Source organism: Megalops cyprinoides, chromosome 19, assembly GCF_013368585.1.
Source record: "Megalops cyprinoides isolate fMegCyp1 chromosome 19, fMegCyp1.pri, whole genome shotgun sequence".
Taxonomy (NCBI): domain Eukaryota; kingdom Metazoa; phylum Chordata; class Actinopteri; order Elopiformes; family Megalopidae; genus Megalops; species Megalops cyprinoides.
Window position 1 is genome coordinate 18,512,887 of NC_050601.1, and position 15,804 is coordinate 18,528,690.

Sequence of the window (15,804 nt, forward strand, 5' to 3'; positions counted from 1 at the left end):
TAAACTCTGGTTTTCCTCTGCAGAGCACAGAGAGTTTTCAAATGGGGAAAATGGATTGACCAAACCGCTGATTGAGTGGGAACATTGTACTGTAATGACACAGCGTGATTGTGGTGTGGTTGTAGACTAGCAGTGGAACAGCTGTGTGAGAATCAGAATATACTGATAACAGCGTACAGAGCAATGCAGACATTGTGGGAAACAGATCTTCACGGGCTCCAGGAAAAAACAACGACAGCTCACTAACAGGCAGGTTATTAAGCCATCTATTTTTTCCGTTTCTTTATCCAGAACCGGTGTCTCTTGCCCTCCTTTCTGATATGACAGTCAATGTGACAAAATGCTGGCCAAGTTGAAGTAAACATGTTTATCGTGAGGTTGTGTAAGGTATCAAGATGTTCTTATTCACAGGTCTCCCATAAATAAAAAATCTTTGCTTTTTGTTTTTATCATGTTTTATTAAGAAACATTATAAACACAGAGAAACACATAGAACATAACTTTTAGTAGCAGAGAGTATTTTTTTTATTATTTGAGTCCTATTATAATGAATAACATATCCCAGACCACATGAGAATGCATGTCCCAGTAATGTTGTATTTCATCAAGCTGACCTCAAGTAACTTCATGGACTGCTAGTGCATTTGGACAAATTAGCATTTTAGTGTCCTTCAGCATATTGTCTGCGTAAGAAAAAAAAGTGACTTTTAAAAGCATGTGTCACTTCCTATCATTTATGAATGGTAGACAAAAGCAAATGTAATTACCTGTAACTGCTATGTAATTACCACAAACTTGGCTTTGTTTTGCCAAGCAGTGGACATGGTTATTCTGTTTAAATAAGCAGTTTGGCATGCTGTACCACAGTGCTCTACCAGCTCCCCTCTCAGTCATCCACAACTCTGTCATTCTCATTTTTCACAAAACAAATGCCAACAAGTCAAACTAAGGACTTGTTGAGGCAAGTACTTAAACACAGCACTGTTTTGTGCTTCTGTTGCCACACCCACCTACATTCCATACCACCCCCCACCACCCATTATACAGATATTATTGGTACCTCACATGTCACTTGCATTTCAGATTGACTTAGAGATGCCAGATGATTGTTCTGGAGTTGTGCAGGGAGAATCTTAGCAAATCTCTTAATCCCCCCACTCACCTCCAGTAAGTTACTCATGATTTTATTGCATCTAACTTATACCAGCAGTTTTTTAGTTTCCATGTTATTTTTCCGCAACTGTAAAAAGCACTCACTCACAAAAATCCTTGTGCTCTGTCACGCTGTAACAGCTATATTGACTGGCATAATGACTTGTCACCCAGGTTTCATGAATCCAAGGTCTGGAAGGTGGTGGAGGATGGTTGAGGAGTTGGACTTGTAACTCAAAGGTTGCAAGAAATATGTAAAAATGTAATGTCTACCTGCACCTGTATACTGTACATGCAGAACATGGTTTACATGACTATTTTCGTTTCTCAACATGTGCACCAGCTGCATGCATATTTCTGCTGGCCCAGTGAGCAGTGGAGCTGTGAGGAGGTTTTTTAGGGTCATTAGTATAAGTCTGTAGGCATTGACAAGGGCATTGGCAAACTTAACAGGGGAGTAACTGAGAATGTTAAATGGAATGAATGGACTCCACGGAGAAATTTCCTGCCAGGAGATTGCTACCTGCTGTGCTAAGGAATTTTTTTCAGGAAATGAGGTTTTTTGTTTACTCCCATTTTATTTCTAAGCTTTGTGTTCTCCAGTGGTCAAAGTGAACAATGATTAATGCCCTGTCAACATACAAACCTTACAGCTAACCCTCACCCACCTGGTAGCATGTTTATCCCCTTCCCCTTTTATCAAATTTGAACCCGCTTTCTCCTTTGGGGTGTGGCTCTACAGAGAGTGAGGAAGAGTGGTGAGAGAACACAGAGTGATTTACACAGCACAGCTGGATTCAGGATGTGTGTGTGCGTGTGTTTGTGTGTGTGTGTGTGTGTGTGTGTGTGTGTGTGTGTGTGTGTGTGTGTGTGTGTGTGTGTGTGTCAGTGCTCCCGCCCCCTAGCTGTGGTGTTTTTGTTTTTCCCTGTCCGTGTGCTTTTGTTTTCCTTGTGTTCTAGCCCTGCCCTGCTCCCCGCCCGGTTCTCCACCCGCCTGATTGCTCATCGCCTTCACCTGCCTGCCTGCACACCTGCTTCCCATCCCCTTGTCATCCCTGCCCTATATCTTCCCTGCATGTCCCTGTCCTGTTGCTAGTTCGTAGCAGTGTATTTCTAACTGTTTCGTCCCCGCCGGTTTTTCCTGTCTGTTTGCTGTTTCCCTTTTTCGACCTGATTTCTGCCTGCCGCTCTGCATTGTTCACCCGATTTCTCTGCCTGCCCGTTGTTCGACCCTGCCTGTTCCGGTTTACCTGTACCTGGATTTTCCCTCGGACTGCCTCTCTGGTTTTGACCCTGCTTGTGAACTGTTTATCGATCTGCTTACGATATCATTAAATCTGCCCGGAAACCGACGCACTTGTGGTCTGCGACTGAGTCCTTGCCTGAGCCCTGACAGTGTGTGTGTGTGTGTGTGTGTGTGTGTGTGTGTGTGTGAGACAGTGGGGGGCTGTGTGTATGATTATCACTCTGAAGCTGAAAATTTTTCAACAACTCCAACAAGCTTTACAGTGGCCTGTCAGTACTGCAACTGTGGGGCAATAGTGGAAATGGCAGTGGTAGAATGAACTCCCCACAGAGGTTAGGACAGCAGAATCAATCTTCCAACATAGACTGAAGACCCACATCTTCAGAATACATCTTGGTTCCACCTCAATCCCTGTCCCCTAAGACCTGCTACTTCTAGTATTTGATATATGTTTTACTTGTAGTATTGCGATGTATTTTGATTGCTGTTTTCTAGAGACTGATGTATCGTAGTATACTTGGCTTCAATTGCCTAGTCAGGCTGCACAAGTTACCTTGTGGTGGGCTTCAGTGGTGTTATGCTCACTCTCACTGGTCTGGGAGTGTTGTTAGCTTGGTCTGACACTGTTGCTCATTTAACTTGAATGGATACACTTATGTTCTATTGTGTTGGATGTAGATCTGGAAAAGAATGTCTGCTAAATGTATGTAATGTAATGTAACGTGATGTAGGCAGCACTGTAGATATTGCAAGTTGCCAAGTCGTTGTTTTATAGTGTGGAAAATGTATGATTAAACACTTTTAAGTGACTAATCACCGTAGGTCAAGGGTCATACAATGTCCAGCTGGAGGTTAGCGTCCTTTATCACCCTCTTTGTGTTGCATGGTAGAAACTGCTACTCTCACACAACCCTACAATACAGCACACATGACATATCAATGACTTCGTAAGCATACGTGCTGAGACCAGTAGGCTTATGAACACCAACAGTTGTTATAGACCGGGGGTGTGGTGCGCTGCTCGAAGGATCTTGGGGTTGATTCCAATGCGAGTTGCTACCGTTGTCATCTCGGGAAAGGTGCTTTGGTTGAGCTGCTTCGTGGAATATCAGCTGAATCCACCTGTTGCACAACATAAGAGGTGTGGATGTAAGGTCGGGAGCTTCTGACTATGTATGTTATCAGTGGTTTTGAGTGCCCCTGCTGTTTGGCTTTGGTTCACAGGTAGTTCACACATGTCTAGGCATTGTTGTGTCTCATGAGTTTGCTGTTGGTTGATAGGGTGAAAATGGAGAATGGTGCTCATTCAATGTATAGATCGCGGTAAGCAACTTTGTTCCTGGCCTGACAGAGCTGCTTTTGGTTTTTGTTCCATCAGGACTCTTAATCCCATAATAGGATTAATTATTATACTAAACTGATGTAGGCAGCCCTGTGCTCAGCATTTCATCACTCAGACCACCATTCATTTAGCATAATAACTGATACAATAATGTAATTAAGAGCTCAGATTTAACAAAAATCAGAAATGTCCCCAGCACCTTCTGACATGGGTTGCCTATCCCCGGCATAGACAGAGAACATCAACATATGGATGGATGAATATACTGTACTGAATATACTCTGGATATGTACAAAATAAATAGGCCTTCTTATTTCCAGTTGTAGGACTAGGAAATTTCCTCATGATTATTTTCATAGTCTTTAAAATTCTGGTCACGCCACAATTTCAGTCAGAATCTTGTGTCAAATTATGTATGTATTCTTCTTGCAATACTCGCATTGTGCTGTACCAATAGGCCAATATTGCTTCTTCATTGCCTAAGCAATGATGAGAAATGGCAGCATGCATTTATGTTTAAACACACAGCAATGTTTTTTTTTTCTGGAAAGCACTAGGTCAAATGAATGTCCTGTTTTCAGTGGGAAGAGGGATGCAATGAACACAGGAGGGGTGTGTAAGGCACCGACAAGCACAGCAACAATTCATTCTCCCAAAACTTGGCCTACAACCTGTATCCTGTCCTCAACACCCACCTCAGCCTCCAGCTACATTAAATATTTACTGGGTTGACCAGACGTGCGCTGTTAATGTGACATTTTAATGGCCTGAGGCTGCCCCACAGTTGCTACACTAACATCTGTAAGGGGGCAGAAGAGAGAGGCCTCAGGTCAGAATGCATGATGTGATTGCATTGCCCTGTTACTGTGATTTCACAGCAATGTCACAGGGAAGCTGCACATTAGGCAGGGCTGTGAGCTTTTCCCCAGCAACATGGAATGTCCGGAGAAAGGGTGTTGCCTTGGCACACACGCAACCGCAACACGGTCTATGGGAAGGAAACAGTTTGTTCATGAAACACAAAGAGCGCAAGTAAAAAAACTCACCACAGTCACTTTTGATTCAAAAAATCAAAATAGCTGGTAAAACATTTATTTAACCTTTAAAATCTGCATAGTCACACAATAGCATTTGCTTTAAAAACTAGATTAGTTTTAGTGTTCCAGTGCCTTATAGTATGAGGATTAGTTCACATTGACGGCTAAGCTTGGTAAAGAGTAGAGCAAAACAAGCAAATCATTCTTTGCCTATTGAAGATCGCGCATCGTGTTTATAAAGCTGAGCAAAGAGCATAAAAAGATAAGTAAACAGAATGCATATTCCCCAGAACATATCCACAGCATACAAATATTTTGTACGCTTATTTGTATACTTGCTCAGATAATTCTGATCTAGTTCACAGATGCAGGTGCAGCTGACAAACTGCAGTAGGAAGTAGGGTTTTAGAGTCCACATTCCAAAAAACTGAACATTTCTAACGTGAGTAGTGGTATAACCTGGTTTAAAAAAAGTTCCCCCTTCAAAAAAGCACATCGGATAAATGTCAGGCTGACACTCAGAGCAGCCGGGGTGGTCTTTCTACAGGAGGTCATTCTTCAAATTTCATGACCTCCTCGAAGCCGTGAAAGGTGAAAGGGGGAAGGGTGGCGCTGCAGGTCTCCTGGTCGAGGCAGGCTAGCCTGTTCTTGTCGCAGCTCCTCGGAGATTCCGGGTGGATGTAGGCGGCGTCCGGGGAGTGGATCGAAGGATCCTCGCTGAAGTAGTTGTGTGGCCTCAGAATGACCCCGCCCCCATTACCCACAGTCACCGTGTTCGGAATGTCCTCTGCATGAGGGATGTGGAGGAACCCAGTGGTTACCCAGGCAACCAGATCCTGAAGATTAAGTGAAGCAGAAAAAAAAAAACATTCTGGTTCTAATAGTCATACTGCACACAAACAATTTAATGATACAAACTTTTTTTTCTGGCATGCCATTTCCTTTGTATAATGAGCTAATGACCTGAAAACATTGGCCACAGATGGGACCACACACCCAAACCCAATGAGGGAGCAGTGCAACAAGGGTCATTAGCATTAGGGTGCCTTATGAGCTGACAGAACCAAGCTACGAAGGCTAAAAGCTGCAGGGCATATCCGTTCCAATTTATCAGGTGGAACTGCTGTCTGAACTCGAACCTGCAACCTCACGACTGTGAGGTTCAGCCAAGGTATAAACTGAGTGTGGATCAGCCCACAGGCTACCCCCACAAGAGTACAGTGTACACACAGGGGCAACCACTGACCTCATTCTCAATGCTCTCGTCATCATCAATGAATTGGCTGAAGTCCACAGCTGGGGACCACATGTTATTTTGACTATACAGACTGCTGCTTGTCAGTTCTTCTTCTTTATACTTTGTGATGGCCACTTTATACCTATTCCCCAAAGAGAGCAAAAAGAGTTATCATGCATTCCGTTCCCACAAAAAGCAAGAGAGAGAAAGAAAGAAGGGAGTGAAAGAGCACTACTACAGACAGAGCTCACTATTTTGACCATTTGCAACTACGCTGTTTATAAATGTTTAATTTTTACTTTATGTGAAGTACGTTCACATACACTCCTTGTGAATCTCTACTGAAGTACAGATAAATTGTGTTAAACTCTAAATCAGCTCTGACTCACAGAATCAGATATACAATAAATGAGTGACAATATGAATGACTGTGCGTATAATTTATTTAGTTTGCCATATTGACCAGCCCAGTCCTGTCCAGTCATTTTCCATCACAAAGGCACCCCTGTAGGGGGCACTGTGCCACTCACCGGGCCCAGGACATGGACTTCTCCTCAGGCTCACTCTCGGGTAGATGTTCCCCAGTGAAGCTGACCACCTGGAGTCTGTAGGAGCGCTGGTGACCCCAGCGGTTGGTCTGGTTACTGGCGATGTGGAGGTAGCGTGGAATTTTGGTGCCATAACGCAGTGCTGCTTCTTTTTCCGTCTTCAGTTGCCCCTCCACCAGACGCGGCACCTTCGCTTTCCTCCCGGTTAACCACGGCAAAGACACCTCCTCAAATGTCATATCTTTGGTCTGGAACACGTTCTTCACACCTTTGACACAGATGAGCTGTTTTACTTGTGTTTTTCCTTTTTTTTTCCAATATCCACAGTTGTGTCCCCTCCTAGTCTAGTACACACATATTAGCCTGTGTTTCCTCCAGCACTACAAAAGGATGACTGGCCCCCATGGCTAGAAATGGCAACCATTATACCTACAGAATCATATGTATTCCACTTGCTTTGGGATTACCAGTTAAAAGCAGCCTGTGGCTAACCTGGGTACAAATGGGCGACTTAACAGTGAGCTAGCAAAGGTAATGAATCCTTGTTTTTTGATAATGGATTGCACTTTATAGCAGTTTTCAAGGACCACTTTGTAATGAATGGGGCTGACTCAGCTCAGCCATCACCAATATGTAGCACCCACCTGGTGATGCACAACAGCCATTTTTACATCAGAATGCCCACTACGCATCAGCTGATGTTAAGTGGGAGGGAATTATTTAAACAATTCAACTGAGGAATTTAATAGGCTAGGAGAAACTAATTGGAAATTTGGCCAGTGCATTGAGGAAGCCCCTATAGCTTGCAATGAGTGCCATTAGATCTTTAATGACCTCAGTGAGTCAGGACCTCAGTTTAACATCTTATTGGAAAGACAGTGTCTCCTGCAGCACAGTGTCCCTGTAACTGGTCTGCTGTCTGGTCCACAGTGAAAACTGCTCTTAGGGTTCTCCTACCCAGGTACTAACCAAGCCAAGCCCTGTTTACTCTCAGCCATCACGCAGGAGAAAGTTGCTAGGTGACATAGGATAGTCAGAGACAGCTCAAACCACAGGTTTGTAGTCATTGGCTTGAACTTCTGGAAAAACTCAAGCCAAAAGCATGGCCTACAATTTGCACTGGAAACTGTAGTACTGCCAGGGTATCAGCTAATGTTGGTTCACACAATGATCAGCAAGTATCCTCATAACATCCTGTCTGGGTGCTGCTTCCCAGGACTGCTACCAGATGTCCTCACTATATTCAGTTCTAAAATATAAAACTTGATTTCTACTAGGAAAATATTTCAACCCTGATTAGGTTAATTTCTTTAACATCCAAAATATTCATTTTCATGTCTAATTACTAAAATGCCTAGTAATCTCAACACACTTACCTAACACATCCAAGTCAACTTTGAAGTTGATGAAGTGAGTGTGAATGTTGCCGATGGTGTTTTCTGCCACCTGGTGACCGTATTTCAGACTGCCGTCAATTTTGAAAGATGAAGATATGTATCCTGTAGCGTGCACTTTTGCCTCTACTGACCCGCTCTGGTAGAAGATGAAGTCCCACAGGTAATCATAGTTACCGATGGCTGTAATGGTTCTGATAACCAAGGCACTGTTTGGCATTCCTCCATAGCTATTATGGAAAAAGTCAGCAAAGTGCCTTCTAAGTGGACGGCCTGTGTCATGCTCGAAAATACAAATCGAGTTCCTAAATCTCTGTGCTGCGTTTGCGTCAATGTAACGGAAAGTGTCCACATAAACAGCAGCATACGGACAGTCGATGCCACGAACCAGCTCATGAGCAAATCGCCCTATCCCGATGCTCGAGTCCAGAAACTTTGTAAGCATCATCCCTGGAGTGACCGAACCATAGACTGACATGGCCTCTTGGACACTTAACTCGTAAACGATTCTCTCCCCTTTAAAGCGAATGTCGAAAACTCGCATGCCCGTTAGGGAGCTGAGGCCAAACGCAAAGCTCCAGTCTAAATACAATACCTGGTTGTTCTTAACGCTGAAGCGCTGACCTTGAATATAATGCTGCTGAGGGCCTAAACCAGTTGGTTTTACCCGAGGCTCCAATGATGCATAATTTAGGATGCTTTTATAAACAATCTTATTAACACTGCCAGCCTCGTATTTTCCTTTAAATTCCTCAACACTCTGAAAGTATTGCCCGTTGTATAACAGCTTTTCTATAGTCCATGCAGATGAATTTGTACTTCTGTGATTGATCAAAACCTCAAATCCCACAGGATGAATATACATGCCACTGAAATCACGAAAGAAAGAAATCCACGTCTGTCTGTCTCCCGACTGGACACCTCTGGGCATACCCTCAAATGGCATAAGCCTCTTGTTGTCAGTGACACCAAAGCTCTCTTCAAGAACTTTTCTTAGTTTCAGATATACCTCCTCGTAAAGGAATTTGAAAAGTAGAGCATATTCCCCAATGGTGACGGGCCGGGCCGTGATTGGCAGATCAGTTTTGTACTTTTTTAGAGTGATGTCCTCGTGGTGGGTCGGATTCGGAAGAGGTCCCACCGCATACTCCTTAATATGCGCCAGGGAGCCGTAGAAAACCACCACTACGGCTTTACGCATGGGTTGCTGTCCTCCCTCATCCAAGAAGCGCAGTACATCTGCCTTCTTAGGCAGCAGCAGGTCGATTAAAAAGATGAAGTTTTCTGACGGCGCCGCCAGCGCGCTGCGGGAAATCTTCAGATCAGGCTGATTCCACATATAGTCGCGGACCTGTCGATATTCCTGCTCAGTCAGGTCAGCGAACACCAGGCTGCTGTTGTCGTGTTTTCGTCTGAGAGCGTCATGCAACTGAGACGAGCATTTTGTCATCTTCTTCGAGTTCAAGCATATGAAGACAACATTGACTATCACAGAGGCAGTACAGAGGACTATCAACAGACATTTCACAAGTGTATTCATTGTTCAGTGCGCTAGACTGTCTCAAGGAGTAGAGAACAGACTATGGAAGATGTGGGGTAGGGGGAGTTTCGATATGCAGTAAAGCGCAGTGCCAGATGTCGAGTGATCAAGATCAGGGGTAACCGCCTACTTTTCCAGTAGTGAGAGAAGCCTCTTAAGCGCTGAAAACACTTCATGCACAATCACATTATAATCCAAGTTGTTGTCAATGGAAATGTTGGAGGAAATCGCTCTTCCACATGCGTAAAGTGTCTCCAATTTTCACAATAGTTCTAATCTAAGAAAGTCCAGTTATAGTCCTGATGACAAATACATAATCAATGCAAGCAAGTCCACAAGGCGACACCGGTATTTGTACTGCAATAAATTAAATAGCCCAATTAACTACTTCATAAAATAAGGCAATGTATATGGGAAATTGACGTAACCTGGTATAAACTGCGTAATACTGTAAACCTTTAAATATAATGGCATCGACAGACTTGTTTACAGTGTAAAAATGTACTTTTTTCAAATTATGGCATGCATCAGTATATCAAGGCGTATGTATAATTTGTAAATCGCAATAGGCTACTCGTGAACAACAACAGGAAACGCTCGTGTGTCTTATTACGACGTCCCAATTATTCTTCACAGTCCATTTTTCTTCGTTCTTCCTGGCCTTTTGTGAGAACTGTATTGCTTGCCGGCGCGGAGCCAACATTCTTCCCACGAAATATCCATCCCTGTGTACACAGATACTTTCGACCTTTGGCAGACCTCTTAAATCTTAATAGTAAATCGCCCTTTGTACGTGCGGTGTTGCAAGGCTCACCGCTGAAGTTTCACTAAATCTCACTTCACGCAAATTTAAATACTCTGCGTTAAAGTATCCTAATTCGCGTTTCAGGCAATGCAAACCGTGTTATCTCGACTGCAACACGTTTGTGTTGAAGTCAGCACCAAAATCACAAAGGAAACAAAAGTCCTTAATGAAATGATATTGTCGCGAAACCGTTATGTTTTAAATGTGTCATCGGAATTCCACAAAACAAAAACCCCAAGTTACATACACCTGTTAAGTACTTACTCCACCTGGAACCAATAATATCATTTGCACAGATATGTCTGCCATTAAAATTTTGATTGCAGACTGAAGTGAAGTTACGCTGAACAATTTAGGCGACATTACCTCACGCGAACAGCGCAAGTACTTTCCCAAAGCAAAAAAAAAAAAAAAAAAAAAAAAAATCCAATTCCTTAGTGCAAATCTGTCTTGTGTTTTTTATGTTAATACCTCGTCCATCAAAATTTAAAGTGCTCACATTTTCGACGGCGAGAATCTATTTAGAACATTGAAAACAGCCTCACGTCTTCATTCGAAATCAAATCAGCAGACTCCAAAGGTGTGATGCGGGAGACACAACCACTCCGTGGTGAAAGATGCAACAGGCACAGCTCTCAGTTTGATTGTGAACTTACTAATCATTACCTAGTCGGTAGACCAAGGCTACTTAAGTACGTTTTTCTACTAGATGGCAACGTGGTAACACAATCTAATCACGCATGACTGTACCTAACTAGCTAACGTTTCAGTCACGTGCTGCAGATTACGTTGCTGGACGACGTCGCCGTTTCTTCTGCTTGTGTTAGAGCTAAATATACATTCATTTGCTCCACGTTACGAAACAGTTTTTGCTGTGGTTTGATGCATAGCTAGTAGCCTATTCACCTCAGCTAGCTTATCACTTTTAGCTGTTGGGAACCTGTTCATGTATCTGTCAAAACAGTAATGTTCAACCAGAAGTACCAGCAGTTAACTATGAAAAGGATCTCCATACCTTCTCCTCTTCACATTTGTTCAATTTCCCCTGCATTGATACAAGACAGATATGCAGCTATTTAGTCTGATAAATACATGACAAACTTCTAATCAGGAGTAGGCAGACTATAATGCGCAGGAGCAAGGTCACTAATTCATTTACGGAATCATGTGTGTTGTAATGTGGTGGTAATGTGTGAGATAATCTGTATTTGCCTTAATTATAGTTATCACGTTAACTGCAGTATCCTTAAAAAATTTGATTACACTTTTAATGTTTGGATCACTATTTGAACATTCAGATGCCACCATACATGTATGGCGTAACTCCCTGGGGAATTTGTAATGCAGAGCATGTATGCCAATATCCCCAAAGAGCAAAGGACACAGCTTCTAAAATACAGTGTCATGCAATGTTAAACTTCCAGTGTTTAATCAAAATCCAAGCAGCAAGTTTAGAATTTCACTGAATAAAGGGACATTTATCTCAGCCACATGAAACATATCGCTACTTCGCCTGTCCTTTCCATGCCAAACCAAGATGGATGCCATATGTTTCTTGCCACGGGCAGCACGTGACATACAATTGGCTACAATGAGAAGATGTTGTAAGTGGAAAAATATAGGGAGAACACCTTGGTGGGAAGTGTTTATTGGTGGCCTGGATGATGATGATGTAGTGTGGCAGATGAAGGACAGTGTGAAAAAGGCACACAAATTTGGGTATTTATTGTGTGGCTAAATGAGATTATGTGAAAATTCTGCATGTTAATATTAAATAACATGGCACAGAAATAAATGTTTGTCATTAGTCACACCTTGGGGTCATTATAGTTATTTCTTTTTTTACACTATTCCCCTTTATGCAAATCTAATTAGGAATCACTAGTTGTACATAATGTTTGTCTCACCCTGACAAGCTATGCTCACACACAGGAGTGCTAAGGTGAGACAAATGTAACCCTCCGATACACTTGCGCACAGATAATGGCTATTTTTCACACTACAAGTCACACAGTGTGCCACAATGAGGTAGGTGCTCACTGCAGGATAGGTGCCTCTCCACTGACCTCATCCAAGCCACTTGCAGAGGGGAGCTGGGGAGGTGAGGAAATCCTTATTAACCTGTCCATCCTACCCCTGGTAGAACAAGGGCCATTTGTTTTGCTCCTGTTGGATTTGGTTTTTGTTTGGCAAATGACATTGCTGGTTTTGAACCAAGGACACATGGTTCAGACAGAGCTCAAAATAAATGCTGTGCTGGATTCCAAATTGTGGCTATTTCCCAGGTTTCTGTGCTGTATAGGTATCTTGGTGTGGAGCATTCTCCCAACACCCGTAACAACAAAATACTTCACTAGACAAGCTTGCCAGCTACTGTAACAAGATATCAAGCTATTGTAACTAGCATCGCTACCATGCCGTTGTGGCCATTTATCCATATATATAGCTATTTATCTGTTTATTTATCTTCACTACCCAGCATGCTAGCTATGCCTTTGGATAACTTACCAATTATACCTTCCTTGCAAAAAAATAGATGTAAGTGGTTGAAGGTTTGAATATTCAATCTTGTTAGCAACAGATATCACATTCTATGAAAGACACACAGCTTCATGAATGTCGGCTATACATTAAGATAAAGATTGGAAAAAAAAACCCCAAAAGCACTAATGTAAGTAGTTGTTATCATTTCAGATGAAAAACATTTATGTATATTAAGTGATTTAGTATGTGACTGAGATATTTAAATGCATAAGTAGACATCTTTCTAGCAGAAAATTCTGGACAGTAACGTTTCTAGACCTCACATTACCACACCTATCCAAAATCCTAAAGCAAAACATCACTAAGTTTACACCAGTTTTCAGACTTCTTCACTGTCCTGTCCATTCCACCCGTAAAGTCATGCTTTGGTTAAACATATGCTCCTTACTGATCATTTAATGAAATAAGATTTCGATTTTCACTTCAATGTTGGAAGATTATAGGAAGATGTTACAAATCTATTCAAAAACAATAATATAATGTGTGTAACATTATTACACAGTTGTATTGTCAGATACAATGGACTCCAGATGTATTTATACCCCCGTCTAAACAGGGCCAAATATGCCATAAAAATGTAATGGATAACTGTTTTTCTTTTTTCAATATGTTTTTTCTTAATCTGGTATGTGCCTTCTGTGTATCATTTAAAGCCTTTGTTGTTGTTGTTTGTTTGCTAGTTGGTAAGCAGTATTAATTAAGTATGGAGGTCACGGTATATTTCTGTATTCCAAAAAGATGCGATGTCAAGTCTGATGATTAATATAAGTAATCGGTACGCCTATAACACACTTACCTAACACATCCAAGTCAACTTTGAAGTTGATGAAGTGAGTGTGAATGTTGCCGATGGTGTTTTCTGCCACCTGGTGACCGTATTTCAGACTGCCGTCAATTTTGAAAGATGAAGATATGTATCCTGTAGCGTGCACTTTTGCCTCTACTGACCCGCTCTGGTAGAAGATGAAGTCCCACAGGTAATCATAGTTACTGATGGCTGTAATGGTTCTGATGACCAAGGCACTGTTTGGCATTCCTCCATAGCCACTATGTAAAAAGTCAGCAAAGTGCCTTCTGAGTGGATGGCCCGTGTCATGCTCGAAAATTCAAATTGAGTTCTTGAAACTCCGTGGTGCGTTTACGTCAATGTAACGGAAAGTGTCCACATAAACAGCAGCATAAGGACAGTCGATGCCACGAACCAGCTCATGAGCAAATCGCCCTATCCCGATGCTCGAGTCTAGAAACCTGGTAAGCATCCCTGGAGTGACCGAACCATAGACTGACATGGCCTCTTGGACACTTAACTCGTAAGCGATTCTCTCCCCTTTAAAGCGAATGTCGAAAACCCGCATGCCCGTTAGGGAGCTGAGGCCAAACGCAAAGCTCCAGTCTAAATACAATACCTGGTTGTTCTTAACGCTGAAGCGCTGACCTTGAATATAATGCTGCTGAGGGCCTAAACCAGCTGGTTTTACCCGAGGCTCCAATGATGCATAATTTGGGATGCTTTTATAAACAATTTTATTAACATTGCCAGCCTCGTATTTTGCTTTAAGTTCCTCAACACTCTGAAAGTATTGCCCGTTGTATAACAGCTTTTCTACAGTCCATGCAGATGAATTTGTACTTCTGTGATTGATCAAAACCTCAAATCCCACGGGATGAATATACGTGCCACTGAAATCACGAAAGAAAGAAATCCACGTCTGTCTGTCTCCCGACTGGACACCTCTGGGCATACCCTCAAATGGCATAAGCCTCTTGTTGTCAGTGACACCAAAGCTCTCTTCAAGAACTTTTCTTAGTTTCAGATATACCTCCTCGTAAAGGAATTTGAAAAGTAGAGCATATTCCCCAGTTGTCACAGGCCGGTCCGTGAATGGTGGTTCCTTTTTGTACTTTTTTAGAGTGATGTCCTCGTGGTGGGTCGGATTCGGAAGAGGTCCCACCGCATACTCCTTAATATGCGCCAGGGAGCCGTAGAAAACCACCACTACGGCTTTACGCATGGGTTGCTGTCCTCCCTCATCCAAGAAGCGCAGTACATCTGCCTTCTTAGGCAGCAGCAGTTCGATTAAAAAGATGAAGTTTTCTGACGGCGTCGCCAGCGCGCTGCGGGAAATCTTCAGATCAGGCTGATTCCACATATAGTCGCGGACCTGTCGGATTTCCCCAGCTGTCAGGTCAGCGAACACCAGGCTGCTGTTGTCGTGTTTTCCTTTGAGAGCGTCATGCAACTGAGACGAGCATTTTGGCATCTTCTTCGATTTCAAGCATATGAAGACAACATTGACTATCACAGAGATAGTACAGGGAACTAAAAAGAAATATATTAGAAGTTTATTCATTGTTTTGGTGGTGTTTATGGAAGATTTGGATGTACAGGGTGAGCACTGAATAAGCAATAGGCTATTGTCTAGCGAAATGTCTACTAAGATCATTAGGCAAACCCGCCTACTCTGCAAATTTTTACAGAAGCTTTTTTGGCCATTAACGTATTCCACACACTATCAAGTAAGAATTGAATTGCAAATTAATTTCTTGTCAGTGAGCTTTTAGCTGGTGTGAGAGCTGAGTGTCTTCTGCCTGATCATTTTGTACTCTTTCTTTCTACCTGCATGTATAAAAGTTACACAAATATGTTATTCTTCACAAAGTGCTCTGTGTGCGCTGCTGAAATGAAGGATGTTGTATCTTTCCTAAGAAGAGCAGATTATTTGCTCCACAGCCTTCACTGATTTCTGGCCTGTGTGGGTCTAAGGAGAACACAGGCAATTCCTGGTCAGCAATAGATATAGTTTCACCTGTTTAAATTTTAAAAGAATGTTTTTAGGGAGTTTTCCATTTTTAATTAACAGCTAACCACAGAATGTTTCAAAACACAATTATAAATTTTCTTCCTGAATACTGCGTAGAAAAGACGTATGAGTCCATTTTGAGAGTTGCACGCCTTATT

The 15,804-nt window shown here is 42.4% G+C and overlaps 1 protein-coding gene and 1 pseudogene across 1 annotated transcript; both read right to left on the reverse strand.

Moving 5' to 3' along the window:
* Window positions 1-4,825: 4,825 nt before the first annotated feature.
* LOC118794733 (primary amine oxidase, liver isozyme-like) lies at window positions 4,826-9,640 on the reverse strand. The gene is made up of 4 exons (XM_036552994.1): window positions 7,939-9,640; window positions 6,545-6,830; window positions 6,024-6,156; window positions 4,826-5,613 (listed from the first exon to the last, which is right to left on the reverse strand). Exons 1-4 carry the CDS (start codon window positions 9,494-9,496, stop codon window positions 5,329-5,331), a joined length of 2,262 nt encoding a protein of 753 aa, XP_036408887.1. The 5' UTR covers window positions 9,497-9,640; the 3' UTR covers window positions 4,826-5,328.
* A 2,728-nt stretch (window positions 9,641-12,368) lies between these two features.
* On the reverse strand, window positions 12,369-15,196 carry LOC118794660 (annotated as a pseudogene).
* Between the last annotated feature and the right edge of the window lie 608 nt (window positions 15,197-15,804).